This window comes from Fusarium redolens (assembly GCF_020744475.1).
Source record: "Fusarium redolens strain MPI-CAGE-AT-0023 chromosome Unknown BKA55scaffold_9, whole genome shotgun sequence".
In the NCBI taxonomy this organism is placed as follows: domain Eukaryota; kingdom Fungi; phylum Ascomycota; class Sordariomycetes; order Hypocreales; family Nectriaceae; genus Fusarium; species Fusarium redolens.
This window is the reverse complement of record NW_025763672.1, coordinates 748,555-776,110: the sequence shown is the minus strand read 5'-3', so window position 1 is coordinate 776,110 and position 27,556 is coordinate 748,555. Positions and strand designations below refer to the sequence as shown.

The following is a 27,556-nucleotide window of genomic DNA, read 5'->3' as shown; positions in this document are numbered from 1 at the left end:
TTTATGAGGAATTATCACCAATAACTCACAGACAAGTTACAAGCTGAGCCAAGATAGTGGAACCTCCCTCCCACGGCGGCACGCACGCGGGTAAAGCAAATTTCTGGCCGGTTTAGTCATGACTAGACAAAAGCTTAAGCAACAATCAACAAGATTATTATTACCCAGTAGAGTTTCGTCTATCCTCCCTCTATAACAAACTCACTGTAGTTTTTGCTCATTAGAGCCTGAAAAGCCCTTACCCTCGGCCTCGCTTACTCGTTATCCGTCATGGTGATCGCTTGGCACCGTTGCGTTGATGACGTCCGTTCACTCTGAGATGAGGCCGCATTGACTTTTTGGCGATACGATATGAGGGTTACATACACTCAACTTTGAGTTTTCTATGTTTTATTAGCTATTGTGGGCTAGAGATTTACAGTTAGCGCTCTGTGATGTTCACAGATTGGCCATTCCAACATTGAATCTCATCTCACTGTTGATCTGGTAGTAGAAAAATGGACAAGGGCTGATCCAGATCACTGGGTCATCCTCCTTTTTTTTATTTCTTGGGGACGGCCTAAGAAAAGTCCAGCCCAAACATAATCTCCCCTCTGCAGCCTTATTCACTAACCTGAACTTCCCGTCTACTCCGCATAGTAGATACAAAAGCAAATACTAAACACTAATAAATATTGTTAATATTATCTTGCCGTACGTACGGAGTAAAAACCAGGTTGTTTGTCGGATGATGTTGAACTCGGTGAAGGTAAATAACCTCACCGACTTAGACCAGCCTAGACCTCCCTGACCAGAACAACTCACTCACAGCATATTACATTACACTTCCACTCTCACCATAAACGAGGCCTGCTTTATTACCCTTACCCTACTGCTACTCCCCAAGTCAGATCCCCTGCTCGTCTCTGCCCTGTCTGTCTTGCTTTGGTCTTGTTCCAGGTCCCTTGCTGTCGATCCATTCCTGTGCAACCCATGCTATTTTCTACTGCCTTGGCTTTGACTCAGATGCCTTGCCTTGCCTTGCCTTCCTTACCTTACCCTGCTCTAGCAGGCCACTGTACTACCATTCCAACAGCCCAAAATCTTTCACCAGCAGCGCTTGGATCTCACCGGCTCCCCGCATAAATCAACAACACCATGACTGAGAGCCGACGTTGCACAGCAGGGGCGCTCTCTCATAGTCTACGGGCGTGCATGAGCGTGTTCGCTTAGGAGACCAGGGGGACATATCCTCAGTGTTGCGATGCTCACGCTCTCATGCTGCGGGCGGCGGTGACAATATTGCATTGTTACAGTCCCAAGACGAAAACGAGTTCACCTCCTCCTCAGTTTACCTGCTTGCATGGCTGAGTGATTCGTCACTTCTCGCTTCAATCATGCAGTCTCGCGTGTAAAGAGAAAAGAGTCGTCAGAATACGTGACATCCTGGTCGTGAAGCCATTAATCCTAGGGCTCAGATACGGCACAGTCTCGCAGCCTACTTACATCCTTGACAGTGAGTGAGCAGCCGGACTTCGCGGGATGTATGTATGCATGTATGTATCCGTACATATCTCCATCTGCAACTATATACACACGCAAATTTGGTGGCTTTGTCAGAACTCATATGAGCGCCCTCAAGTTCGCTTCCCACCTTATTCTGCTGTTGTTAACATGGTTCTCCTGTGAATCCTTGGCTCAGTAAGACCGGCCTGTTCCGTTTATGACCCCGAGACTTACATGCTTCTTCTTGTGATTGGCAGGTCAGACACAGGTATAGTAGTATTCACCACACTCTCCTATGTGGTTCCTTGGTGACAGATCACTAATACAGACCAGTCAGTACTTAATGAAATTGGACGGGAATAAAATGTTTCATTTCTTTGATATGCTGAAACATGCTCCCTCACATATCAAGCTTAGAACACCCTATGTTCAACCTCTTGGGTCTCACATAGGCCAAGGCCTAGTCAACTCGTAACTCATCCTCTCAGGAGACGACACCGAAACCCGAGCACGGAAATAAAAGCCACCTTATTCCATGTTACACAAGGATTTGGATACGACTTCGCAGTGAAGTATACGTATTTACAAGGATCGTTTACTATTTTCAGCCCTTAAAGGATCTTCCCCCCCGGATCTCACTTCTCGGTATGCATCCAACCAAATCGAGAAACCGGGCCAAGGGATATTCGAGCCCCGTGCCTTCTAATCTGACGTATCTCAAAGTCTCACTTATCGGTGAGGATGGTTCTTGTCTCGCGGTTTCAACTGCAAGGTTGCAAAATAGCAGGGTAGAAACGGGAATGTCAAGGGAACAATTGTTGATATTCCTACGGATACTAACTAACAAGGCACGTTCGCTTGGGTACACCATCCGGACGTGTTATCTCGAAACATTTCTGGCAATGTGCTACCTACTGAGTCACATTATTCCCGGGATGTGTTTCTTTCTGAGGCGAAACTTCAAGGGTCTGCATGGCTCGGTTGAGCGTAAGCAGGCTGCCTAGATATCTAGGAATGGAATCACAGTAGCGTTATATGCTGACCGCAAGTGATAGTGGTGAGTTGATGTTGATGCCATCTCGCATGTTTCTATACCCGATACTTCCGGAGAAAGGATTCGTTGTCATGTGCGGTAAGCACAAGTGCAAGTTCTTGTCAGCCCCCAACTTGATTGTCAATATTGGTTATGGATTCAGCTCCCATTTCATATGAGAGTATCCGAGTTGGTTGCCTGCTGTGAGAGTACAACTCCCCTTTAGGTGATGTGACCGTTCGAGCGTCCCGATACCGCGGTTCGGTAAATGCAAGAGGGAGGCAAAGCTGTACTCAAATTGTATATTGGTCATGGAGATCTCTTGTTGGTGTTGTCACGGGCCGATTACAGCCAACCAAGTATAAGACTCTAAGGTTATCATAGTTTAACTTGACAACCACATGTTAACTCTAACAAAGAGTGTGTGGCTTGATTGTGATACGCCTCGTGGTAACAGCCGTTACTGAGACATGAGCAGTTGGTTGGTAAAGATAATAAGCGCGATACAAGCAAACGGTGAGTGATGCGAGGTGATGATGCTGGGGTGACGGGATCTTCAAAGTCAATCGCAAGCTACGGCCAACTCAATAGCCTTATATCCTCATTTTCAGACTTATTCTCGCACTTGTAGTCTCGTCTCACAATATCGAGCTAACACTAATCGACACCAACAATCATTAAGAATCTGTGCAGCCATGAACTGACTAACCCATGCAAGGCGCCCATGCATTTTGAGGCTGAAGGGTTGGCATGTGAGCAGCCTGGTTCGACTATTGATACAAGTCGCTGGTATTGTATTGCATTTGGATTGTGAGGCAGGGGCATGATGCTACTGCAGTGCAAGGTAAATGTAAATGGCTTTGTTGTCGAGTCTATCTAAGTACCTCTCAAGTTTCACAACTTACAGGCTCTGATTCGCGCATGACAGTTCACGCCATGAGTTGAGAAACTGCCACGGAGCATTTTTAAGCGAGAGTGACGAGCAACGGACTAATGCTGATGTGATGCTACTCAATGTTTTCCAGGTTTAATGGTGATACCGTGCTATCATGAATGGCAGCGTTATCTTGCTCATGATCAGTTCGCCAGTACTTACTACATATGGCCAAGACTGATATCAACTGGAACCTTGAGGTTATAGCTATCATTCTCACTCAGTAACAAAAGACAGATACTCAATTGATTAATGAACTACCATTCCAAGTAGTGTCAAGATGTTAACGTAATTTTTAATTTTTTAATTTTTTTTTAAAAAAGTTATTATTATGGTCGAAGCCGTAAGTGGTTGCTATATACAGCACAGTAGAAGTAAAAGTTGATAAGTGTCTATTCACACAGTACACCAGAAATTCAGGACCCAGGCATCCGTCATTAGTTGGGCACCATCCTCCGACTCTGACTCCGAGGTTACGACATCACAACATTTTTTCCTCTTTCCAACCAACGAAACTCAACCCCAAACAAACCCCAGGAGAGCCACATTTCTTCAGCTCCCCCTAGCAACACCAGCCGAGGATCCCGTTCTGTTTCGCACACCTAATCTCCGATTTGCTACTCGTACCACGTTGACGTCTTCCCCACCACTCATACGCATCACCCACTTTCCGAGCTTTCGCAATGGCTGGCAAGAAGGGTGACAACAGCAAGAAGGTAGCGGGCAACGCTCGTAAGGCCGAGGCCGCTGCCCAGAAGCAAGCCGCAAACGACGCCCGTCAAGAAGCTGCCGAGGAGGAGAAGTGGAATAAGGGCGCCAAGAACACCTCCAAGAAGTGAGTGCTACTGTCGCTCGAGGGCGCAGCTTTGAGTTGCTGACATCGCACATAGGGAAGCTCAAGCCGCAAAGGCCGCCGAGGCTGAGAAGAAGAAGGCCGAGAAAGCTGCTCTGCAGGCCGAAGACGACGCCAACACCCCCGGAAAGGCCCCCAAGAAGTCCAAGGCTCCAGTTAAGAAGTCGCGCGGTCTTGATCTTTCGCAGCTCGACGACGATGATAAGCCATCTGCTATCAGCGCATCCGGTATCGACAACGCCCTCGACGCTCTAGCTCTGACAGGCGGCAAGGACGACAAGGTCGACCGACATCCCGAACGCCGATACCCGGCCGCATATGCCAAGTACGAAGAGCGACGACTCGAGGAGATGAAGAAGGACGGCAGCGGTGTCGGTTTACGCCTGGATCAGAGGAAGACCAGAATCAGGAAGGAGTTCGAGAAGCACCCCGACAACCCTTTCAACCAAGTCACGGCTTCGTATAACGCTACGAGGGATGACGTGGCCACGATCCGGCAGCAGGAGAAGGCCAAGATCGAGCAGCGCCTCGGACACTAATCTGGTCTTTGTTTCTTTTATTGGCATTGCGGGATACCATCACGAGAAGACATGCATGGCTGAGGGTTCAAAAGTTTCATGACGGAGTACTTGCTTGGGAATAGACCACGGCTTGCATCTTATAAATATATATCAAGGTGCTGCTACGAATTACGATTACGAGTCTATAGGAAGGTACTCAGAGAATAAGATTTGAAGAGACAAATGCTTCCCATTCATTTTTTTCGGCGTCGTGATATCACAACTTTGAATTACCCCACTGGCATGAGATGACCCCGCGGTTAGCCCATGGCAGAATCTGCGCAACTGTAGGGTAGTGGAAGCGGTATCATGACCTTTGATCTAAGCTGTCATGATATGTATTACAGCGTGCCTACATTTTCTAAGCCCCTATCGATACCAAGAATAAAATTACCATGAGCTAATGGTCTTCATAATAATGACATCTTGATTTACAAACTTGTAGTTGGTTCATGACTTGGAGCGCATGAATACACCCCACCATATTGTTAGCTGTAAGCCTTCACCGCCTGCCACATAGCTTCTGAGAGCTCCCAAGCTTGGAGATCTGACGACGACAAACAAATGCGACACGATCTTTAAAGCCAATTCATTTTAACCTACGCCTAGACTCCTCATATCATACAACTCTACGATATACAACATCTCAGATACGCGATCACGATTGTAACACCAATGCCGCCGTTCAATAATATGAGCGCATTGCCATCGCTGCGCAAACAACAGCTCCTCTCAGAATTGTTTGTTCTCTACCAGAATACAACATGAAATACTGGGTTAACATGTAAACGTAGCGCTGGACTCAAGCAAGCATGTCCCGAGGGAATATTTGTTAGTCTCACTCCAGGAGACGCCACGCTCTGGTCTGGCGTACTCTTCGTTCGCAAAGGTAATCGACACTCGCATACTTCCTCGACTCCATGCCTTGACCTATGATGCTGATCTTGCGACCCTAACAGGTCCTTACTGTCCTGCTATACTCAGATTCCAAATATCCTTCCCCGACTCGTATCCTCAGCTCCCACCTCTCGTCGTCTTCTCAACAGACATGTTCCATCCTCTCATCACACCCTTAACAACATACATGTACACAACCGACATCCAGGAAAGCGGCACAGTGAGTGCCTCGGATCAAGAGCGATTACCGCCAGGAGGCTTTAGTTTGCGTCATGGTTTCCCTGACTGGTTCGGACGAGGAAGACGGAGTATGGTGGAAGCGAAACAAGCGCCTGTAACGAGTCCTGATACGGCCAGTAACTCGACAACATCAGCAGCTCCGTCGGGAACGCCTTCGTATATGCGCACCGGAAAAAAGAGTGTTTCGGCTTATGAAGTTCTACACTATATCCGCAGTGCCTTTGATACAGAGGAAGTTCTCGACTCAGTACCCCTCGCGGCAGCAGGAAACCCGGGAGCTTGGCACGCATGGCGAACGCACCGCAAAGCGACGGGAAAGTTGATAGAAGACACCCTTGAGGACGAAGAGCAGAAGGAAAGAGAGCAAAGCGAGCATAGGGCAGAGAGCGTAAAATCGGGGTCATCTACAGCTACACCTAGACGACCTGGAGAGTGGAATTGGGATGGAGTCTGGGAGGATAGAGTCAAGAAGAATATTTCCGCAAGCTTGTCAGAGCCGGTCCTCTATGGGGAGACCAAGACTTCGGATGATCTGGTAAGTCTTTATGTTCTTATCATGATTTATCCAGGAGCTTTGCTAATCCTGTATAGATCAAGTTTCTTGCGATGGAGGACACCGATATCGATTCTGTAAAGGAGAACCTGCGCCGAACACTTGGGCAAGCTACTTGAACTTCGACTTACCTTACCTATTCATTTCAGCCTCTGGTGGTTTCGCCTTGTTTAGATGCGGCCATGCAGTTGTGCCTTAGGTAGCTGCTGCTCAAGGGCATTGTTTTCGATATCAGGGCAGTAACTCTGCACCTCTTGTCTCATAGCATAGCACGACCTCCTGTTTTACTCTTCGTTCTAATAGCAAGAGCATCTCTGATACCCCTAAAACCCTCTTGACCTTGCCTTAGGTACCTTGCCTCATTCGTGTCATTAGTTGAATCTTAATCAAGAATGTTCATCACAACAACAACATCGTCTTCCTCCTCATTGTATGCATAAAGCATGCTAGTGTTGCATCTCAAAACTTTGGTCCACCTCAGCATTCTTGCAATCTTACATTACTTACCGCATGGTATAAGCCTCCCGACCAGAACGAAACAGCCACTATCGTTAACCAGAAACTATATCAGACTCGCAAGGGCCTGAGCAATAGGATTACTGATTCCATTTCACCATTTAAGAGAACCAGAGGTAGACGTCATAGGGAAGGGTCAGTCTCATCCGCCAGTACAGTATACATCACGATGTCGAACCCAAGCTACGAAGATCTGCCCTGGTGGGACACTTGCGCCTCTGACCCCAGCTTTGTCTACGAAAAGCCGAGTCCTCTGAGAATTGTGAAAGGTGACAAAAACATGAATAAGCGGCATACGGCAAACCATCCTCATCAAGATAGCTCTAAACACAGACGGACCATTCTGGGGGATGGGTCTCTTACAGTCGCCAAGAGGCGAAAGATCAACCCAGAACAAGTAGATGCAGACAAAGAGAACTCAAGATTGTCACATAATGACCAGGGTATGAGAAAACAAGGCAGTCCAACCTTGCGCGAGGCCAAATGCTAGGTGCAGAATGATGATAATCCACCTCAACGCTTGGGGGTCACGCCTTCGCCCCAGCTGTCGGTCAGGAAGGCGAGACAAACACGCGCACAGCCCAGGGGCCAATTGGGACAAGACCATCCGTTTTCTTCCTCGACGTCCAGTACATTGACTGCGGCGTATGATCTGCGGCGTCCAGTCAAGGCTCGCCCACCTCTGACCAATATATATGACAGGGCTTCTATGTCTAATGCAGAGTCACCGCTGGCACCTCATGCAACAGGCCGAGAAGAGGAGTCACCACTATCCAGAAGAAGTCCACCTGTAGCACTGACCGAGGGCTCCAACACACTGCACCAGCCTAGACTAAAACGTTGGTTACCACCACATGTAACCATCACACCCGAAGTCACAACTGTCGAAAGAGGTTGCCATAGATTTTGGGTGGCTATCGAGGTCTCGATCAGACAATGGCCTGAAACTGCGATGATAAGTCAACCAGGAGCCAGTTAGGAGCGACCAGATCTGTTCACGGATCTTGCTGGTTTGACACAATGTGACCAAGAGGGTACACATGAAAGCCTCGTTCTTGAACAAACAAGGACTGACGGCATACGTAGCAGGGGATATTTGCGACGATAATGGTCTTACCGATTTGGACGTCCAAATTCTGCCAACGGAAGAATCCTCGGTTATTCGCATTCTTCAGGAACAGCCCTTTCCCATGTAAGTACAAAAACGAACGAGATTGCCGTACTAGTCAAGGCGCGCGCTGATTCACGGGATAGTCACCGCTTGGACCCCGGATCAAGCATCTTTCTTCTAGCTCAAGTGCAGGTCCGTGTCTCAAAGGGTATGCGGCGATGCAGACAGACGTGTCTGCGATTAGAATCGGACAACCTGATAGAAGCGCTTAAGGAGGAGTTGGGTGATTCTACCGTAAGCTACATGACCATGCGGCTGTCATATCGAAATTCGGCGTTTCCCATGTGTCAAGATATGGGAATTGTGGAGGATGAGATGTTCAGCATGCACAGCAAGATTGAGACGGTAGCCACAGCCTCCGTGAAACTCCACAATGCCATGTCGCTTTGGTCTCGTCCTCCGGCGTCGAGATCCAATCCACTATTGCCACTGGTAGAAAGGCACTGGGGGGCCACAAACGCAAGGAAGGTAATGGCACAGATTGCCGCAGCAAAATACGACACCAAGGATTCAGAGCAAACGTGCTTTTTGCAACAGAAACATTCGGAAGAAAATGACTCCAGGACACATATCAAGCCCACTTGGAACCATAACCCTGCCCCTCTGATTCCTCTCAGAAAGGCAAGCCTTCAACGAGGCCGCACCGAGGCCGATCTCGATGATATAGAAATGCACTCCCAATCTCATCAGAGATCGAGACAAGGGTCGTCCAGATGTGGCAGCTATGCATCAAGTTACATGTCGAGGCCGAGAACCTTTAGGGGCGCGGGGGTGAATAATTCGGCTCATACACGACCAAAAGAAGAGCATAGCCGAGATGGAAGTGATGTTCCTGCTACTCGAAGCCGAAGAACCTTTTCTGGCAAATCTGACAGCAGCACATTGTGGAAGAGGCGGTCACTCGGGGCTGACACCCTCAGGGGTTTCTTCCCTTTGATGGCGGGTTTGTCCTTAACGACAAGGGAGCGGGAAGTGGAGGAGCCCCGAGCAGCATCGCCAGGGCGTAGCAGAGGCAAAAAGGATGCAAGCAGATGGGGATGGGTGGCATGGTTCTAGACTGACCCAGGTAATAGACGAAATGGAGAAACCGTACACGTAGTGAGATTCGAATGTTTTTTGTTGGATTGTCTACGAAGAAAGCGGTGTTGCTACCTACTCTAAAGTTCGTCTTTCCAGGGGATAGAGATCTGAGCACCCTTTCGCGCAACAGTCAAGGCAGCTGCTCGATTGGCCGCCGCGACAGCTGCTTCAATATTAAATTGGCCATCTTTGGCGGCTACAACGGCCAGGGCGTAAGAACCAACAAAGGTATCACCCGCGGCCGTGGTGTCCACTACGTTCGTCTTAGTTGCTGGTAGCAATGCGCTCTGGCCTTGTTTATTGACGAAATAGACACCACGGCCTCCGAGGGTGATGATGACATTGAGGACTCCGCGATCAATGAAGACACGGCCAATGCGGTCCAAGCCTTGAAGGTCATCAAGCTCAGACTCAGCACAATCTGCAAGAATGGCGGCCTCGGTCTCATTAACGACGAGATGGGCCAGCCCATCATAGGCATCCATAGGCAAGGGCTGAGCCGGTGCTGGGTTAAGAAGGACAGGAACACCATCCTTTTTAGCAGCTTTCAAAGCCTGCATGACAGTATCGAAAGGAATTTCGAGCTGCATGATCAGAAGGTCAGGACGGGGGCCAGGAAGGGTCTCAAACTCAGCCGGCTGAAGAGAGTGATTGGCTTCAGGGGACAAGATAATACGGTTCTGACCAGAGGGCTCATCCACAATAATGATAGCTAGGCCAGACTTCTGGTCTTGACGGATGGCTACAGCATCGACAGCAACGCCAAAGGAGCGGAGGCTGTCAAGCAGGAGGGTGCCATAAGGATCGGCGCCAACAGCACCCACCATAGAGACGACAGCCGAAGGATTGGACAGGTCCGAGTCTCGAGAGAGCTTGCCGCAAGCAACAGCTTGATTAGCGCCCTTACCGCCTGGCGAAGTGTTGAAATGGTTTGAGGTGAGGGTTTCACCAGGAAGGGGATGATGTGGGACATATGAGACGAGATCCATGTTGAGAGAGCCCAGGATGGTGATGTGTGGAGTGCTAGCGTGAGAAGCCATCGTGAGGTGGGTTGGAGGAGATTTGCTGAACGGGTTATTGCGGCTGAATAGAGGTTGGTGTTGCTTTCGCAATATGATGCTGTTTGTGTCCGTCTGTCTGTTTATTGCTGAGGATGTAGTAGTTGAATTGTCACGTCAGGGGTGAGTATCAACAGCCGAAAGCCGATGGCCCGAGTGTCTGTAGTGCCAGAGTGAGGCCGAGCGCAAAAGCAATAATTAAAACAAGTCTGTTTATTTGCTTCTTTGAGTGTTTGCGCACAAGGATTCGTCGGTAACGCCGCGCACTTTTGATAGTTTGTTCACAATATTGACATGTTCAGTTTGCGGTGAAGAAGTTGTTAACTTGAGTTGCTAAGGTATTCCGAGTCATGTGGAAAAGATGGATGGATCCCCGCCTGCCCGAGGAGGGTTAGAGAGCTGAGGGGCATGTGCAAGTGGAAGGCGGAAGTCATCAAGTTTGGTGTGGGGTTGTGTTGTCCTGCCTTCCTTGTCCCCAAAGCTTTCGTTTATAGATGGGGCAACTACGATGGAAGGTGTTTTAAATTAAGAAGGAACTGTTTCTGCCAATCACATCTTCAGTACCGTATTCCGTTTTGATCAATCATCAACAGGGGCAATTCCGCATCTCGTGAAGCATCATGAGCAGCCTACCTATATACCCTTACTTAGTACTCACTATTGAACCCAGGCCTGATTCTAGGTGCATATGCAATAGACCAGACCAGCGATAGCCACGACAAGACAAGTGCCGGTTCCTCACTTTAGCGTCGGTATTGAGCCACATTGTCTCGCGCATCCTCTGTCTCTGAGCCGCCAATCCGTAGCTAAATGAGCACATGAATCAGTTAGACAATGTCCTTGTACAGCTGCGGCAACTAAATCCTTAGCTTAGAAGCAAGTTAAGTGCTAGCTTAGCAGACCCTTCTCGCGTTTGTTTTTTTGTTTAGTAAACGAGATAGTACGCTGTGATTCCCAGGGGCTGAAGCTCATGGCGGATGCTTTGACTTTCGCGTAACGAGGTAACGCAGCTAGGATCTGGGCCCGAAGGAACGGAACCGAGGTTTGTAGAGGGAACAAAAGTAGCCAATTGTAGCATGGGAATTGCCTCGCTACATACGGAATGTGACAACAACCGAGACAGCAAGGCAAACATTTGCATCATATGAGCTGGTATTGGAGGATCAAGCTGATATTCCTTAGCCTAAATGACTTATCCACAAACTGCGTCATATTATCGGCTAAAACCTTTTCTGCATCAACATGACAGCCAAGTCCTTCTTTGAAACTGGTGGTAGTGTGAAGACCCAGCTCTGCACCTTTTTGTACCCATGGACGCTCTAGTAATTCCTTATCTCTTATTCAACTAGGGTCAAACGATGCACATGGGAGGTAGGGACGGAAAAGAATATCAATTTTGTATATCACCGGTAACGAGGAGCTTCTTGTTCTCCCCTTCAATGCCTGTTCGACCGTTGCATTTCAGGTCAACAATGATACGTCAGAAAGGAAACAACAGCATTTGCTATTGAAGGATGTCACACTTCCCAAGGCATTCCTTACTCACCTTGAGTACTGGGTAAGTACCTAGTAGTTACGAAGAAATCGAATTTGTTTGCTTTCAATAAATTGAGGGACTTGTAGTTTTCTGGTCATCCTTGGTTCACTTACTAAGTCCTTAGTTACCCGCCTTAAGGTGCTAATCTTCAGCAACCTGATGGGTCAATGGTTGGTGGAACATGAAAGATGCAGGGAAGGAACGTCAGATGGACGTTGTTCAATACGGATGGTTCATAGTTGGTTGCTCTGTCCCCGTTGGGAATATACCTGAGGTGATGTTGTGCGTGATTCATCGAAGTAAGGTAACTGCCTGTCCCTGAGCTGAGCATCTGCCTCCTTCCCTGACTTATTTGTTATAATCATAATCTCAACTTTCCCAAATAATACTCGCCTTTTTCACATAAAGCGACTCAAACTCGATCTCGCTTTCGCACAGCTTGAGTCATGATAGAGCACTACCCATCACAGGCCCTCTTCGGGCTGACGCTTGCCATTGCCACTATTTTGCTGCTTGCATGGGCCCATTGGCGCTCTCGACCTACGCTTCCACTACCACCTGGTCCGCCTTCTGAGTTTCTTCTGGGCCATTCCCGTGTAATACCCAGGGAGAATGCTGCAGCAGTATACGCGAAATGGTCGAAAGAATACAGTGAGTTTGTTATTTGTACACGCAGACGAATATTTTACCCCTGACATTGCCTTCAACAGATTCCGATATCATACATGTCAGGTCCTTGGGCCGTTCTACAGTCGTCCTCAATATCGTAGAGGTGGCCAGGGATATCCTGGAGAAGAAAGGCGCCAACTTTTGTGACCGACCCAGATTTACGCTACTGGAAGTGTAAGCCAAAACCCCTGCTCCTAGCTAAAACAAACGTCGTCCGAATACTTTGCTCACCTGAGTCTTTGGTAGCATGGGATGGGGAAAGACTCTGACATTTCTTCCATTTGGAAAACGCTGGCAAATGCACAGAAAGTTACTCCAGACCTCGTTTAGCAACACAAATGTCCGTCAATGGCATAGTCTGCAGACAAAAGAAGCCCGACGAACAATTCGAAATATACTCAAGAAGCCTGAAACTTGGGAAACGTCTTTACGCCGGCTTGCGGTTGCTATCGTCCTACAAGTGAGCTACGGCACTCAAGTGCTAAAGGACGACGACCCCTACATCCAAATCGCCAATGATGCCATGTATGCCACTGGTAATGGTGGAGTTCCCGCCAACAGTATTGTTGATCTAGTTCCATTTGGTACAAGATATCCACACGATAGACCCGAAGTCTCCAGAAGGCTGTACTAACGAGCCTGTGTAGTTCGCTATCTCCCCGACTGCATTGTCCGCGACTTGTCCTTGCGATTCGCCCGACAATGGCGCTGGGCTATTAAAAAAATTCACAACGTCCCATTTGCTGCTGCACAAGCTGAATATGTGAGTTGACTGGTAGTGGGCGACTTGGGAAATACCCCCAAAACTATACCATGTCGTGCCATATAACTGACTTCCTTCTTGCAGCACAGAGGTGATGGTCACGGAAACACGTCTCTAGCACATCAACTCCTCCGTGAGTACAAGGAAAAGGAGTTCCATGGTCAGGAACAACAATGGTCCCTTGACGATATCAAAGGTGCGGCAGGGGCGGTTTTTATCGCAGGAGCAGATACGGTGAGTATGTCTCCATAACAGTTGATTTTTGAAAGCTGAGAACGTGGCTTCCGGACATGGGCTACATGTGTAATCTTCATTCTTAATATGGTTCTTCACCCGGAAATACAGGAGAAGGCTCATAAAGAGCTTGATACGGTGATTGGATCTGATAGACTGCCTGGCTTCTCAGACCGGCCCGCTTTGGTTTATATCGAACATATTGTCCATGGGATTTATCGGTACGTGAGATTTTTGACTATTTACTAATACGAAATATAAACTGAAAGGAATCTTCACAAAGGTGGTCACCACTGGCTCCTCTGGGTGAGTTGTTCATGGTTGACATTGAAGGAACCCTGCAACAGCTACTAATGCATGGCAGGGATACCACACAAATCGCTCCACGATGATATCTACAAGGGCATGCTCATTCCTAAAGGTATATCTGAGGCAAAAATCTCGTTGCTGCTTGTGCAAATTGACTGATGGTTTACAGGGTAAGAAACTCTCTTACGATGCTGCCATCATGATGCTGTTACAAGGTGGGGAGGGTGTCTGATAAGTACCAGGACTGTGGTCTATGCTAACGCTTATACCATGGCTCATGACGGGCGGGTCTACAAAAACCCCCACGATTTCAACCCTAACAGATATGAAGCTAGGGAACTATTTCCTGTTGGCAATTTTGGATTCGGGCGCCGGTACGTGACAGGCCAACCCCAACTGAGACTCGGGTCACGGCTTTTGAGATCTAGAACGAACTAATTGACACTAGGGTCTGCGTCGGTCGGTTTCTGGCCGACAATAGTGTCTGGATCATGGTAGCAACGATGTTATCCGCACTTCAGTTCTGTAAGATGTCTTCGGATGGGAAGCCCATTGAGCCCCGAGTCCGATTTACCAATGGCGGAACCTGGTCTGTTGACTCCCCCTGTCTTAAGCTATCCCCACTGCCCCTCGATACCTTCGTACCCTTGCCAGGCTAGAAACATGCACATAAGTATTTGATAATGTGGTTGACACATGGCTGACGATGGTGTTTGCTGCAAGTCACCCCGAGCACTTTGACTGTGTCATCAAACCGCGGAACCTCAAAGCTGAGGCACTTGTCGAAAGCGATTAGGAATACCAACCAGCTATTGCTCCCAGGAGCTTGGAGAGAATACTATAACTAGTTGGATCAGGTATTATACAGTAAGTCATGTTCAGTGTGTCTTGCGATGGCCAGTTGATCCTGACATGCTGTATGGAAGCAGGGCAGGTACTCATGTGCTCAGAGATATCAGAAAACAAGCCCAGATATTTTACACTCTTTCACTGCAACATCACACTGGTAGATGCTGGGCTGTGTCTATTGATAGCCACCAAAGGCGCAAACTTTTGCCATTTATGGAATTGCTCGACTTAACCTTGTTTCGCACATTATAGTATGTGATACTGTTGCTCTCTTCTCATTGGATTAGCTGCACCCATGGCTTACTTCACCCTTATCCATTCTCTGCAATGAAGATGTTTGAAGCAAAGGTCCCCGTTGCTAATGTGATCTCCCCAAGACTGGTAGTCTATTTTAGCCGATCCACAAGACCCTGTTGCCAGAGAAGGATCCCAATTGGCTCTTTAGGGAATATTGGAAGACCCTTGTGGAGGTGGGGCATCTCGGCAGAGTCATTCGCTTGTGTTGTGTTACCTTAGCACAGCTCGTTGGTAGTCGAGTCAAAGCGCAGTATGGCTGTCGAGGTAAGTAATAGTTACGTCTCTCGGTCAGCTTTGTGGTCACTACTCATTGACGCCCCGTTCTTATACTATTACAAGGGACCACGTCTGTTTATGTGTTTATGCTAGCAGCATGTATAATGGATGGAGATAACAAGCTAGCCAAGAAACAAAACCAGCAGCGATATGCAACATCTCTGCATAGCTCCTAAACAGAATCCTTGCAATGACGATGGGCACGCCTCCCTTCGGATTCACCCATCACTACAATACAAAGGCAGGATTTGGACCTGAATGGCGCGTTCTAGGACAGGCCTTTGCCGTGAAATTTGGGTGAAGGATGCGAGAGCTGCATTTTCTTTCGCATTGTGTTGCATCGCTGTGACGGGGATTGAGCAAACATTCTACATCTCCACTCTATTCCCGCTAGCTGCATAAACATACTGTATTGTGCAGTACCGAGAAGCCGAAGTGGTTGCTGTCAAAAGGCCGCGGGCTTTTGGCAGAGATAGAGTTATTCTTGATCCGCATTCAAAAGACGCTGACCCGCTCCATAACCGATTCTTGGCATTCCGTACGAGTTGCAGGTATATAAAGAAAAAGCAAGACGATATCCCCATATTGTAATGTCGTATATATCAAAACTTTTGCGAGTGTTTGATGTTCATGTTTCATCACAGGCCCACAATGCCTTAGCTGGGACCTTGGACTCGGGCCGCCGCGCCGCACTTTCATCTGCATTAGAGCAGGATCATGATCGTCAAGGTTTCGGGCCATATCGTTGTTGTGTTGTCCCCGTCCCTGTCCTTATGCAAGCAGAGAAATCTTCGTGGTTGACTTTGGTGAACGCGTGAGTGTCAAGCAGCACATGCCGCACCCAGTTGTTGTCTAGAACAAGTACACTGCAGCCAACTCTTAGACACCAGCGAAACATGGACTATAGTTCTTATGACCCCGCGATATGGAATCAAGTACGAAGACTTCCAACTGGACTTGCGGCCATTGGAGCATCCATGGTCAGTCTTGGGTTGGTGGTCCCGTCAATGGACACGCCGTGGTTCACTGGACCCATTGGGGCGCGAATTGGTGATCTCGGCTTTGAATCAGCTTTCGTTGTCACTGGTATTGCCTACTACCCACTTCGGACCTTGGAAATCAGGCTGGTGGGTCATTTTTGAGGCATATGCAATTATGATACTGCATGGTTGGCAATGTTTAAGAAAGAGGAACATCGATTTCTCCAAAGTATTGCCGCCGTAATGTCCATATCATCCTCAGTGGCATTCTAGTCCGAACGACCTAGTGAATGACAATAAAAAGTATGATAGTACAGCGTTACAGGACGAGATGTGGCTATGGGCTGAAGGAGAAGGTGAGTAAGGAGGGTTTCCAGGAAACATGTTGAGGAAAGCAGAGAGGGATAACTGAAACTCAAATCAGAGGCTTGTATATATATATGTATAGCCAAGCTTCAGGCACTAAGCTTGTAACGTGCCGCACAAGACAGCGTCTTCACCAAAAGGATGCCATGAAACATTTGATAGCCGTGCAGCAGGAATTGGGACACCTGCTGGATCCTGACGGCGATCTGGCGACACGACAACGCCTCCTTGACCAAGCCAAGTAGGCGCAACAGTAACAATAACGGAGTCAATTAAATTGTGATATCGAGTATCAAGCAATGAATTGATAATTTGGCCGCCTCCCTCGACCATGACGCTGGAGAGGCCTTGATGATGCAAGGCTTTGAATACATCATGCCAGTCAAAGCGCATACGTCCGTTGGGCCCTAGTGTAGTTGGAACGTAAATATACTTGCCGCCATGCTGTTCGAGAAGTGCAACGTTTTCAGCAGGCAGGTCCTGGCTAGACAGGCCAGTCAAGACAAAGGGGGCCAACCCATTACCGAGACGAGAAACCTCTAGGACTTTGTCGGAGCTGCTAGGGGCCCATCGGAGATGAGGATCAATGATAATGGGCCGAGGCTGACTTGTAGCACCAGTTATACGACAGTTGAGGGCAGGCGCATCGGCCAGGAGTGTAGACACACCGATGAGAATAGCATCGTGTCGTGAACGAAGATAGTGGGTCATTGCTTTGGAGTCGGGTCCGGAGAGTCGAGTGCGGACGCCAGGTGCCAGAGAAAGCGATGAGTCAAGTGAAGTTGCAAATGTAAGTGTCACAAACGGCCGTGAGGTTCCAGAAGGTGTTGTTGAAGGTGGAAGTCTGGACTCTAGCATTTCTGCTGAGGATGCGGGGAAGGTGAGCTCCGACATTCTGAGTTTTTCGTGATGATAAGGCAAGATCCGAGATCAGGTAAGATACGAAGACGAAGAGAAAATGAGGCAGGAGTTTGAACGACTTTGGTTGCTGCCGTGGTCCTAATAAAACCGTCTATAAGAGCTTCCAGATATGCCGCCGACAACTCAGCTACAAGAGACTGGATGACGTGGTCGAATAGATGGAGTAGATCTAATTTGACCGTTCTTTGAGCCCCAATCCTCTCAGTCAACCTGGTGCGGACAGGATGTTTTGCGGGTGTTGATGCCAGAATGAAGGATCAATTCAATAAATATTGTGGTTGAGATGAAGTTGAAATTGACTTTCCTGATTGGAAGGAAGAATACTGGCAGTGGCTTGCTGAAATCGCTGGCGGGTATGACAGCGTCGGGCACGACCCACATGCCGTTCACGGCCCTTGGCAATCGAATCATCCAATGAATTATAGAGATTTCCTCACAACAAACTTGAAGTCGTCAGCATAGAATTAATGCTTCAATAGGATAGCGACTGATGTCTGCAATTTATTTCATTTTTACTTTATTTTTGATTCTTCTTTATTTCAATTAAGCAATTTCCCGAATCTATGTAGAATGCTGATCATTTATCCTGCCTTTTGTCCTGAGGCAGTTGACTTTCTCGTTATTTGGATCATTGACGGCTGATAGGTTGATCTATCTTCTAAGGTAGATCGCTCAAACAGATACGAAGAAGCCTCGTCTTATATTCAAACTTGCCATTGCTCGAAATGGCTCTTTGTGAGTGACCTAGTACTGACAGTTTATCCCAGTGGTTTGAGACTGAAACTAATCGATACTCACCTTCCCTTATGCTTGCGAGGCTGTGGCAGCACTATATTTAACGAGTAGAGACACCTCCTTCATGTGGAAGAGGAGCGGCATACGATCAAATCGTGACCAGAAGCTCTAGATAACACTTCCTTATACTTGTCTCAAATCCGAATTTTATTGAGTTTCAAGAGACTCGAGCGGTATTGGTGTCCTTTGATTGAATTTGGGCGCCTTCTGCGGAATACTTGATCATCAGACAGACATGGATGTGATGTTGAATCGGTTTATCTGAATGTCCTCGTTTTCCCACCTTATTGCGAGGAAGATATCCAATCTTCGTTGAATGGGCCATCGTATTAAAGTTTCCCAATATTAACTTTTGTTGTAGCTATTTCCGGTATTATAATAGCCGATTAGGCTAGAATTCCAAGACTCTAAATAAGGCAATTGGGTAATCCAAGTCACATGAATAGAGGCATCTGCGGATGCTGCGGGGCAGATCGAATAGGTCTAAGACAATCAGATCGGGTCTGTGTCTTCATTTTAATACTCTTCTTATATCAAGGACAATTTCAAGCAAGCTATGCGAATATTCGTGGATTGAACCTGTCAGGAGTTGAATAAGGGGAGCACGTCTTTGGCAGCTGGAGACTCACAATAACATCATGTAAATTTATTCAAATAAATAGATCAAGGCTAGCGCTTACTGAACAGAATGGCGTAACATCGAGCTCATCTTTGATCTGGCGTTGCACTGGTGGTGCGGCTGCTCACAAAACCCCTGAAATTTGTTTCCAGGACTCGGCGAAAAATGATGAACCGACAGCGTACGGGGAAGAAGGCCACCATAAGTCAAGAATTTCAAAGAATGTCATGTCCAATCGAAATGGCCGATATACTGCATGAATCTCACCCAAAGCCAATGGGCTGCTGGTTGGTGGTAACCACCCACTCCACGGAGATCCAATGATAAGCAACGCCGTCACGTAACACAAGAAGTAATCACCAGTTTTCCGAGTGCCTGGCTTGGTACCTTGCTTTGATTTCCACCATCTTTCAAACTAGCTGTTCAGGGCAATTCAGCAAGGTAGAGCAAGCATCAGTGTCAGATGACCTATCGCCCGGACCACGCAAGACGTGAGTAAGTGCTCATTGTATATTTCGAGTTAGTATATGGTTTCTCATTATTGTAAACTGTAAACTCTTGGGCCTTGCTGAGTATGGGGTGGTACCTCGACCTACCAAAATTCTTGGGGGTTACATAAAGGAGACACCAATGTTTGCAGTATGTGGATGCTCTACCTACTCATGCATTCTTCAATCACTTATGAAAAGGCCAACATATTCTTGGAACATCCGATTGGAATTGGCCAGTCTATCCGACCACATGAATCTTTCTCGGTCAACCTTGGCCTGCTAGGCTGGTGTCCTGAGAAGCAAAAAGCTGGCTCCAAACAACGAATATCACTCATATGTCGTTACATGAAGAATAACCCTCAGCAACTTACTAAGCCGTTCTATATGTACGCAGTATATACTGAATAGGTAAGGGGGGAAAGCGTGAGATCTGGTTGTCGTTGGGAAGACGATAGAACCTAATAAATGGAGAATGCCCAGCACCGAAAGACAGATTGTCAAAAGTTAGCACTTAGCGTCAAAAGAAGTAGATGGATCATTTATGCTGCTGCTTGTGTTTATCTTCAATCAATCTACATGAAGGTATAGCGAACATTATATCCCAGATTATAAATATTCAACTTCCATGATGTCGCTTCCAGAGTATAATATCAATATGCGGGCAGAGGCGTCGAGGCCAGAAGCTCGTAAAAAAGAACACAACATTTCATGCATGCTATCTTGATACATCTTACTGACATGTCTCGAGATTGATGCTGGATAAGACTCGAGTCAAATAGGATTCTGTTGGTCAGACAAAAACTTGTTCCAATCTTGCACAACAGCTTCGAAAAGAGGTGGGAGCGATTAAATAGCAATATCATATTATTCAATCGCATATGCTAAGTCTTAGTACCAATCACTTTCTTGAACTGAGGGTTCCCATCATCATCAAACTCAGCCCACTGAAAGAACCCGCAGTTCTGCTGTCCAGGAGAGTTGGCATAACACATCCAAAAGTATTTTCCAAAATTCTCTTTCTTCTTCGTCACAGCTCTCAAAACACACGGCAGCCCACATCGACACTTGGGTGTGAGTTTTGGATGCAGATTTGCTTTATAGTCTCGGTACGTAATGTTGATACGAGTCGTGCCAGAGATAGGATGTGGATCAATCGATGACGCCGGCGCGATGCTATGCTTCCATTCTTCCTGCATCTCGGCATGCATCACGAGAAGAGAGTTGTGTGGTAGGTGTATCGATATCTGGCCTTCTGCATCTTGTTCTTGAACCGTTTTCGTATCGCTGTCTCTTGGTATTATCCGTCTGACACGAAATTCGCGAGCAACGCCTAGCGAGATCGATCCAATGACGGCACGAGGTCCAAGATATGTGAGATGGTCGCTATGCCAGCCGACATTCTGTTGTGGACCGGTGTAGGCGTTCACAAAGGCCGAGTTTGGAACCCAAGGATTCGGAGGTTGATATTTCAACTTTTTACCGCCAGGATATCGAGTTTTAATTCGTTTCTGAATCTCGGAATTGACAGCTTCTTGGACTTTTGGCTTGACCTTGATAAGCTGAGGTGTGATGCGCCGGACATCCTGTACACGATTAATCAAAGACTCTAAGTTAACTGCTATTTGTAAATTTACCGTAAGTCGGCCACCGTTGTAGTGGTACTCGGTTTTCTGGCGCTCAATCTCGTCATAGCTTTCAACATAGAAGCTTGACGTATGGGGACTTGATACTACGTTCTCAAATAGTTGAAATGTGATCTTTTCGAAGGTTTTTGATTCTTCAAGTAATTCTTGCAGTAACTCGTTGGCTTCTTCAGGTGGTAAGAAGTTGTGAATAATCGTGCACGGAGTATGTTCAGCCACGTCTTCTGGATCAAAAAGATGTAAAGTGCTTCCGGCTTTTGACTTTAATTTCTTCTTTTTAGGTGTAGTGCTCAAAGAAGTTGAGTCACTTGGGGTTGCATATTGTTTCAAGGATTGCTGGTATCCAATGACTCGAGTGCCCTTCTTCACCGGGGCCTGGACTTTAAGCGACGCTGATGCCTCGGATACACACCCATCATGTGCCAGTAAGATATCGAGCAAGGTATCTTGATCAAGCTGAGGATGCAAAGACGATAGTAAAGCCAACTTGACTTCGGTTGACTCTTCTGGTTCCGATATTTTTTTTTGAAGCTCAGGAGATAATTTCCGCTTGGGACGTGTCAAAAAAGCTTTCATAGTTTGGTCCACGTATATCCAATAGTATCGATTTCATGCGCCGTAACTGAAAGTGCTCTTTAACAGACGCGCCGGCATTTCGCAGTTTGGAAGACGTGATGAGGGGCCGTTCAAGACACGATATCGCGAAAGTTCCGAAAATCTGAGACACGAAACCACGTGACTCAAATGACTTCAGTTACCACATACCCCCGCTGATGACGCATGACCTGGTTAGCCGCATAACGCGACTCTCTGCCCCGCGGGCTTGTGGGATTACCGAAACCGAGGCACATGTCAGTATAGCTTCGAGGGGAAGCTCTGTGATCCAAACAAGCCAAGCCCATTGTTTACCGTAGCTTTCTTTGCTCTACCATAATACTACAGCTAACACATGCGCGCGGTCCTTGAAGACCAATTTTCAGCACAATGGCTGCAATGCTAGAATTCCGAACCCAAGGGTACAATCCCTACGCCGTCAAGTATTCCCCGTACTACGACTCGCGAATTGCCGTTGCGACATCTGCCAACTTTGGCATTGTAGGCAATGGCCGTGTATTTGCGCTCGCTTTGACGGCGCAGGGTGTACAGGTTGAGAAGACGTATGCGACGTCCCGTTACCCGCTTGCGGATTGTTACTAGAAGCTAATTCCGCCATCGCAGTTTCGATACAAACGATGCGCTGTACGACTTGGCTTGGTCCGAGATTAACGAGAACCAGTTGATTGTCGCATGTGGCGATGGATCGTTGAAACTATTCGACTTGGGAATTGACGACTTTCCCGTTATGAACTTTCACGAACATAAGCGAGAAACATTCTCTGTCTGTTGGAACCCTATAACCAAGGACACATTCATATCGAGTTCCTGGGACGGCACAGTCAAAATTGTACGCCAACTTATACCGGTTATACATAAGCTATGTTTCTAACACTTCATAGTGGTCACCGACGCGAAATCACTCGATAAAGACGCTGCCCATCGGAAACTGCACTTACAGTACATCGTTCTGCCCCTCCAACCCCGCCCTGATATCCGCCGTCTCCTCCGACTCCCACCTCCGAATCTTCGACCTCCGAACTCCATCTTCGGCAAAGTATCACCTCACGGCGACGATACCAGTTCATGCTTCTGGGCCGCAACCGTCACCTGGAGCCTCTGCGCCTGCTGAGATTCTCACTCACGATTGGAATAAGTACCGGGACACTGTGATAGCTACAGGTGGCGTGGATAGAGTTCTACGAACCTTTGACATACGGAACCCTAGCGGAGGTCCGCTTTCCGTCATGCAAGGTCATGAGTATGCTGTGCGGCGATTGTCGTGGAGTCCTCATTCGAGCGACACTCTTATTAGTGCCAGTTACGACATGACAGTTCGATTATGGAATGACGGTTCGAGTCAGCAGCAAGGTCCGGCAATGGGATCGACAGTAGGAAATCAGATGGGAATCATGAATCGCCATACCGAGTTTGTTACGGGAGTAGATTGGTGTCTATTTGGTATGGGTGGCTGGGTGGCTTCCGTGGGCTGGGACGAGAGAGTGTTATTGTGGGATGCAAATATGCTGATGAGCCAACGAATACCATGATGTTAAGCATTGCTAGTTTGGCGTTGATTGGAGTAAGCGTATTTACCTTTGGTATATCAGGCGTCAGGACGTATTCCGTGAGTTGAGTTCGTCGATTGAAGCTCGGTACATTTCAATGATGTGCAAGTCTAAGCCAGAGCATCACAAAGTGAGACAGTTATGGGATTATCATCATTTCCTAAGTAGAGTTGTGGAGAATACCCAGTGACGCCTGCAGACATGTCTATAAACCAAACCCCTTTTCCCATATCTTACACTAGTATAAAATACAAAAATGCCCAATCGAAGTACAAGTCATACATCCCATCCATCATAGGTATCTGGTCTTGTTATTACATTTTCACCATTTTCATGGAGTACCTTTCATCAATTAGAATGAAGAGCGTCCGCCATAACCTCCTGAGCGGCCACCACCAGAACTTCGGTCGCCGCGGCCACCACGGTTGCCACCATAACCTCCTGAGCGGCTACCGCCAAAGCCCCCTGAACGACCACCGCTTGAGCCTCCGCGGCCAAAACCGCCAGAGCCACCACGTCCAAAGTCATCCCGGCGGGCATTGCTGGCCATAGAATCGAAGGGGTCGCTGCTTCCTCGGCGTGAGAATCCACCGGATCGATCCCCGGAGCGATCACCGGAGCGTCCACCAGGACGATCACCAAATCGCTCGCCGGGCTCCGAAATATTCATGCTTCGGACACCGCCTAATCCCATCTTCTGAACCCACATACGGGCAACAGATGGGGGGTTTTCCCATCCCCAGCCATGACGTGTCCATTCGTTAACCTCTTCGGCCATCTGCGCCTTATCACTGGCCATGCCGAACAGGGAGGTATAGGCTGAAGCGAGAACTGAACGAGGCATAGTGCCTAAAAGAGCCTTGGTGCTCTCGTGATGAGGAGTAGACTCGCCGCTTGCCACGTCGGTCTCAGCGCTGTCGAGAGAGCTGTTCTGCTGAATGGGGAGACCTTGAAGCATCTTTCGAGCGTTACGGACGGAAGAGCTGGGAATGATCAACCAACCTTGGCCCTCCTTGTTCTGTCGGCCAGTTCGTCCAAGACGGTGAATATAAGACTCACGATCCCGGGGAGTATCGACCTGGATAACGTGTGTCACATTAGGGAAATCCATTCCTCTGGCCGTGACATCAGAAGAAAGAAGGACACCGGATCTGGCCTCGCGGAATCTATCAGCAGCTTTCTGGCGTTGTTGTTGAGTCAGCTTTGACTGGAGAACGTAGGAAGAGAAATAAGGGCTGCCGTCGTTTTTGGCATTCTGGCGATGCTGGAAAAACAGCTCGCCAGCTAACTCGACCAAAGCGGTGGTATTGAAGTAGACAATAGCCTTCAAGGGCATGGCACCAGGGGTTTCCTTGATCTTTGCGGCTTCACGCTCCAGAAGCTCAAAAAGTGAGGGGAACACCTGAGTCCAGCCAGAGACGGGGACGATATGCTGAGGAACCTTGTCGTGGGTAAGGGACTCGTTCTCGGGGATGGTTTGGACAAACTCGAAGTCGTTGGCCCTGACCATGTTGCGAGCCAGGCGGATGACACTGTCGGGAATTGTGGCAGAAACGAGCATGGTCTGGCGGACCTTTTCTTCAGGTCGGGGAAGGCACTGGATGATTTCGTTGAGCTCTCTTTCGAAGCCGACATCGAGCATTCGGTCGGCCTCATCCAAGACCAGAGCAGCCAGATTGGGAGCATCAATGCCGCTGTTGGGATCCTGGAGAAGATCGTTCAGACGACCGGGAGTAGCGACAAGAAGATGGCAGCCCTGTCGTCGAGTCTGGTTAAGCATGCCGCGCTTGTCAGTGCCACCAACGGCACATTGGACGACGAGACCAGTGTGTGCAACCAATCTGCGAGCCTCAACGGCGATTTGCTCGGCCAACTCTCGGGTGGGAGAAAGAATAACTCCACGGATATCATCAGATCGGGCTTGACGTCTAGCATTTCTGTCGGCGAGTGTGCTATCTTCCTCAATCATTCTTTGCAGGAGAGGAAGAAGGAATGCAATAGTCTTTCCGGTACCAGTCTTGGCTTGAGCGACGCTGGTTAAATGTTAGCCGATGTACAATCATTTCTTCAAGTACAAAACTCACATATCGGTGCCCTTGAGAGCAGGCTTGATAGTCTTGGCCTGGACGGGTGTCATGGTATCGTATTTCATGTCGTCGATGATGGTCTTGAGAAGGTTGGGGTGAATGCCCTTGAGCTCGGAGAAGCGAACTTCAGGCTCAGCTTCAGCTGAAGGGGCAGGCTCATTCTGCTCAGCGACAGCCTCGGTGCTGTACGCCCGTGTGATGGAAGCAATTCGGCTGATGACAGCGATAGAAGACTGATTTGTCAAAACCTGACGGCGGACGACAGGCAATGCGGCTCGAGTCTGTGTGAGGAGGGCAGCTGTAGCGGCGGACCTGGCCTGAGTGGCACAGCGCCTAAGGCTGGATCGAAACATGATGCCGGGTATTAAAGACAGAATTGACGCTGAGATTCCGGTTCTGCGATTGATAGAACTACAAACACAGAAGCAAGAATTAGAAGGAGGGGAGAAAAGAGGATGATATGAGAGAAGATTAAGTTGGATAAAGACTGGCGGGCGTCCAAGGGTCGCGCGCCGCTACTTTTGGGAAAAATGAATTTTTTACAGCGCTACCTTATCTTATCGTCTAATTGGCAGCGAGGCTCTACCCTGACTGGGTTAGATCCCGGATCTGTCACGTGCTCCACTGGAGGTCAGCACCGGGCCAGAGGCAAAAGGCTGTAAGGGTCCTGTAGCATTGCCACTAGCTCAGTGTTGAAGATGAAGAAAATCCCCGAGTACAGTTATTTTATGGTCTCATGCAATTTTTATTACCTTATGCTATGTAACTGCCAGTATTAAAACAAAACTCCGCCAGCCAATGACCACTCTTCTATATCTATTCTAATTCTTCAATGATAACTCCTTCTGATGCAAGTTCTCTCCAGCAGCTTCTAGACCCTAGCCACTCATCTTTGATTTCGACCCCACCATCGACAGACCCTCCCCGAGTCCATCCGAGATACCCTGAGTTACACCATCAACAATCCAAACGAATACCTCCAACAGAGCCTGAGCAACTTTGCCATCATTCATCTGACCTATTGCTTCAGTCAATGAAGCGCTTTGCTTGCCAATCGAGTTGACCAAGTCCACCCCGTGACCTACGAGCTTCTCGGAGATCTTGTACTTGCGCTCCAGTCGAGCTGCACATCTGACGAGTAATAGCAGATATGGCATTAGGAAGCTGAGAAAGAAGATGAGATTGACAACTGTCATTTGGACTCCACGGTGAATAATTGAACGGGGTTGACTTGGATGAATGCGGGTTGAGTCGGGTTCTGCTCGAGTCAGAGCCATATCAGACTGGTTGACTTGGTCTGGTAAAGCGCATTGAATCCGCTTGAGTTCGCCTTCATCAAGTTCTTGCGGGAGAGCTTTGAGAAGATATGTCACCCCATCAACAAAGGCTTTTCGCTCAAAAGCGATATCTTCTTCTGCTACAGCAGCTTTGCCTCCATCTATAGAGATGTTGACAAGATTTGTTCCTATTGCACCATGGTCAGCAAATTACATTTATTGGTGAGTATATAAAGTAACTTACCCTGTCGTGCAAACTTCCAATGCACGCCAGACGCAGCTCGCATAACCGGCTCATCCTCAGGAGCTTCCGAATAGAGGACTCGACTCATCGGCTGGGGACTAAGATCTTGTGACTCTACAAATCTACCCGAGTGCTTTACCATGTCCGTCTGGAGTGGCTGGGTCATTGTAGCCGAGACATCAGCTTCTGAAAGAGGCCGAGGTTTTGTTTGTGACCCAGATATTGTCACACCTGGACGTAGAGTGTGAAAGCTGATACTCCGCCTGAGAAAACGGATTGGACCGGGAAGTGAGTTTGGAAGCATGGAGACGACGTTGAAGATCCTGCTTTCGGTGATTTGATCGACTTTGATCTCGTCCAAAGATGGCGCAAATGATCTGAGATGAGACGCCATGTTTCAAGAGCTGCAGGCTAAAGGATGAGGTCTCGGGAGAGTGACAGTGAAGACGATAGAATGTCGGGTCGGGTCAACTCAGTGATGAAGTGAGGCCTATGTCTAACCAGTCATGATTTGAATGTTGTCAGGCAGTATGGTTTGACTTTTAAGTAAGGGTAACCTCCTCATAAAAGCCTCATGACAAACGCATCAGATGAGAAAAGTCAAAGGAAAAAGGAACGAATTCTATATCATGAAACAACCGCATCAAATAGAATCTT

General features: G+C 47.9%; 10 protein-coding genes across 10 annotated transcripts; 5 read left to right on the top strand and 5 right to left on the bottom strand.

Moving 5' to 3' along the window:
* The first annotated feature begins 3,709 nt into the window (after nt 1–3,709).
* On the top strand, nt 3,710–5,135 carry BKA55DRAFT_384592 (uncharacterized protein). The gene is made up of 3 exons (XM_046185977.1): nt 3,710–3,795; nt 3,857–4,287; nt 4,343–5,135. Exons 2-3 carry the CDS (start codon nt 4,136–4,138, stop codon nt 4,842–4,844), a joined length of 654 nt encoding a protein of 217 aa, XP_046048562.1. The 5' UTR covers nt 3,710–3,795; nt 3,857–4,135; the 3' UTR covers nt 4,845–5,135.
* A 405-nt stretch (nt 5,136–5,540) lies between these two features.
* Nucleotides 5,541–6,674, top strand: BKA55DRAFT_513588 (ubiquitin-conjugating enzyme/RWD-like protein; the record flags this gene model as incomplete). The annotated part of the gene is made up of 4 exons (XM_046187908.1): nt 5,541–5,605; nt 5,660–5,754; nt 5,825–6,537; nt 6,594–6,674. 4 exons carry the CDS (start codon nt 5,541–5,543, stop codon nt 6,672–6,674), a joined length of 954 nt encoding a protein of 317 aa, XP_046048561.1.
* A 566-nt stretch (nt 6,675–7,240) lies between these two features.
* Nucleotides 7,241–9,298, top strand: BKA55DRAFT_594647 (uncharacterized protein; the record flags this gene model as incomplete). Its single annotated transcript, XM_046195696.1, has 5 exons — nt 7,241–7,514; nt 7,794–8,030; nt 8,061–8,105; nt 8,158–8,263; nt 8,326–9,298. 5 exons carry the CDS (start codon nt 7,241–7,243, stop codon nt 9,296–9,298), a joined length of 1,635 nt encoding a protein of 544 aa, XP_046048560.1.
* A 101-nt stretch (nt 9,299–9,399) lies between these two features.
* BKA55DRAFT_540188 (Ribokinase-like protein) lies at nt 9,400–10,362 on the bottom strand (the record flags this gene model as incomplete). The annotated part of the gene is made up of 1 exon (XM_046190228.1): nt 9,400–10,362. One exon carries the CDS (start codon nt 10,360–10,362, stop codon nt 9,400–9,402), a length of 963 nt encoding a protein of 320 aa, XP_046048559.1.
* A 2,001-nt stretch (nt 10,363–12,363) lies between these two features.
* On the top strand, nt 12,364–14,688 carry BKA55DRAFT_728926 (cytochrome P450; the record flags this gene model as incomplete). The annotated part of the gene is made up of 11 exons (XM_046201189.1): nt 12,364–12,568; nt 12,628–12,760; nt 12,833–13,170; nt 13,234–13,353; nt 13,468–13,587; nt 13,624–13,804; nt 13,867–13,889; nt 13,948–14,026; nt 14,108–14,266; nt 14,341–14,481; nt 14,616–14,688. 11 exons carry the CDS (start codon nt 12,364–12,366, stop codon nt 14,686–14,688), a joined length of 1,572 nt encoding a protein of 523 aa, XP_046048558.1.
* Nucleotides 14,689–16,756: 2,068 nt separating this feature from the next.
* BKA55DRAFT_513191 (dihydrofolate reductase-like domain-containing protein) lies at nt 16,757–17,554 on the bottom strand (the record flags this gene model as incomplete). Its single annotated transcript, XM_046187875.1, has 1 exon — nt 16,757–17,554. One exon carries the CDS (start codon nt 17,552–17,554, stop codon nt 16,757–16,759), a length of 798 nt encoding a protein of 265 aa, XP_046048557.1.
* Nucleotides 17,555–20,161: 2,607 nt separating this feature from the next.
* Nucleotides 20,162–21,802, bottom strand: BKA55DRAFT_569917 (uncharacterized protein). The gene is made up of 2 exons (XM_046192968.1): nt 21,121–21,802; nt 20,162–21,069 (listed from the first exon to the last, which is right to left on the bottom strand). Exons 1-2 carry the CDS (start codon nt 21,703–21,705, stop codon nt 20,368–20,370), a joined length of 1,287 nt encoding a protein of 428 aa, XP_046048556.1. The 5' UTR covers nt 21,706–21,802; the 3' UTR covers nt 20,162–20,367.
* Nucleotides 21,803–22,113: 311 nt separating this feature from the next.
* Nucleotides 22,114–23,273, top strand: BKA55DRAFT_513412 (peroxisome targeting signal type 2 receptor; the record flags this gene model as incomplete). Its single annotated transcript, XM_046187890.1, has 3 exons — nt 22,114–22,286; nt 22,348–22,573; nt 22,626–23,273. The coding sequence occupies 3 exons, from the start codon at nt 22,114–22,116 to the stop codon at nt 23,271–23,273; spliced, it is 1,047 nt and encodes a 348-aa protein (XP_046048555.1).
* Nucleotides 23,274–23,643: 370 nt separating this feature from the next.
* Nucleotides 23,644–25,731, bottom strand: BKA55DRAFT_513861 (P-loop containing nucleoside triphosphate hydrolase protein; the record flags this gene model as incomplete). Its single annotated transcript, XM_046187937.1, has 2 exons — nt 23,644–25,324; nt 25,376–25,731. The coding sequence occupies 2 exons, from the start codon at nt 25,729–25,731 to the stop codon at nt 23,644–23,646; spliced, it is 2,037 nt and encodes a 678-aa protein (XP_046048554.1).
* A 525-nt stretch (nt 25,732–26,256) lies between these two features.
* BKA55DRAFT_690876 (uncharacterized protein) lies at nt 26,257–27,293 on the bottom strand (the record flags this gene model as incomplete). Its single annotated transcript, XM_046199575.1, has 2 exons — nt 26,257–26,843; nt 26,900–27,293. The coding sequence occupies 2 exons, from the start codon at nt 27,291–27,293 to the stop codon at nt 26,257–26,259; spliced, it is 981 nt and encodes a 326-aa protein (XP_046048553.1).
* Between the last annotated feature and the right edge of the window lie 263 nt (nt 27,294–27,556).

What these genes read in the sequence shown, in the direction of transcription:
- BKA55DRAFT_384592 (XM_046185977.1), top strand. Translation starts at nt 4,136, where the DNA reads ATGGCTGGCAAGAAGGGTGACAACAGCAAGAAGGTAGCGGGCAACGCT. An exon ending in GCCAAGAACACCTCCAAGAA is followed by an intron (nt 4,288 to 4,342) that starts GTGAGTGCTACT and finishes CATCGCACATAG; the next exon opens with GGAAGCTCAAGCCGCAAAGG.
- BKA55DRAFT_569917 (XM_046192968.1), bottom strand. Translation starts at nt 21,705, where the DNA reads ATGAAAGCTTTTTTGACACGTCCCAAGCGGAAATTATCTCCTGAGCTT. An exon ending in ACAACGGTGGCCGACTTACG is followed by an intron (nt 21,070 to 21,120) that starts GTAAATTTACAA and finishes AATCGTGTACAG; the next exon opens with GATGTCCGGCGCATCACACC.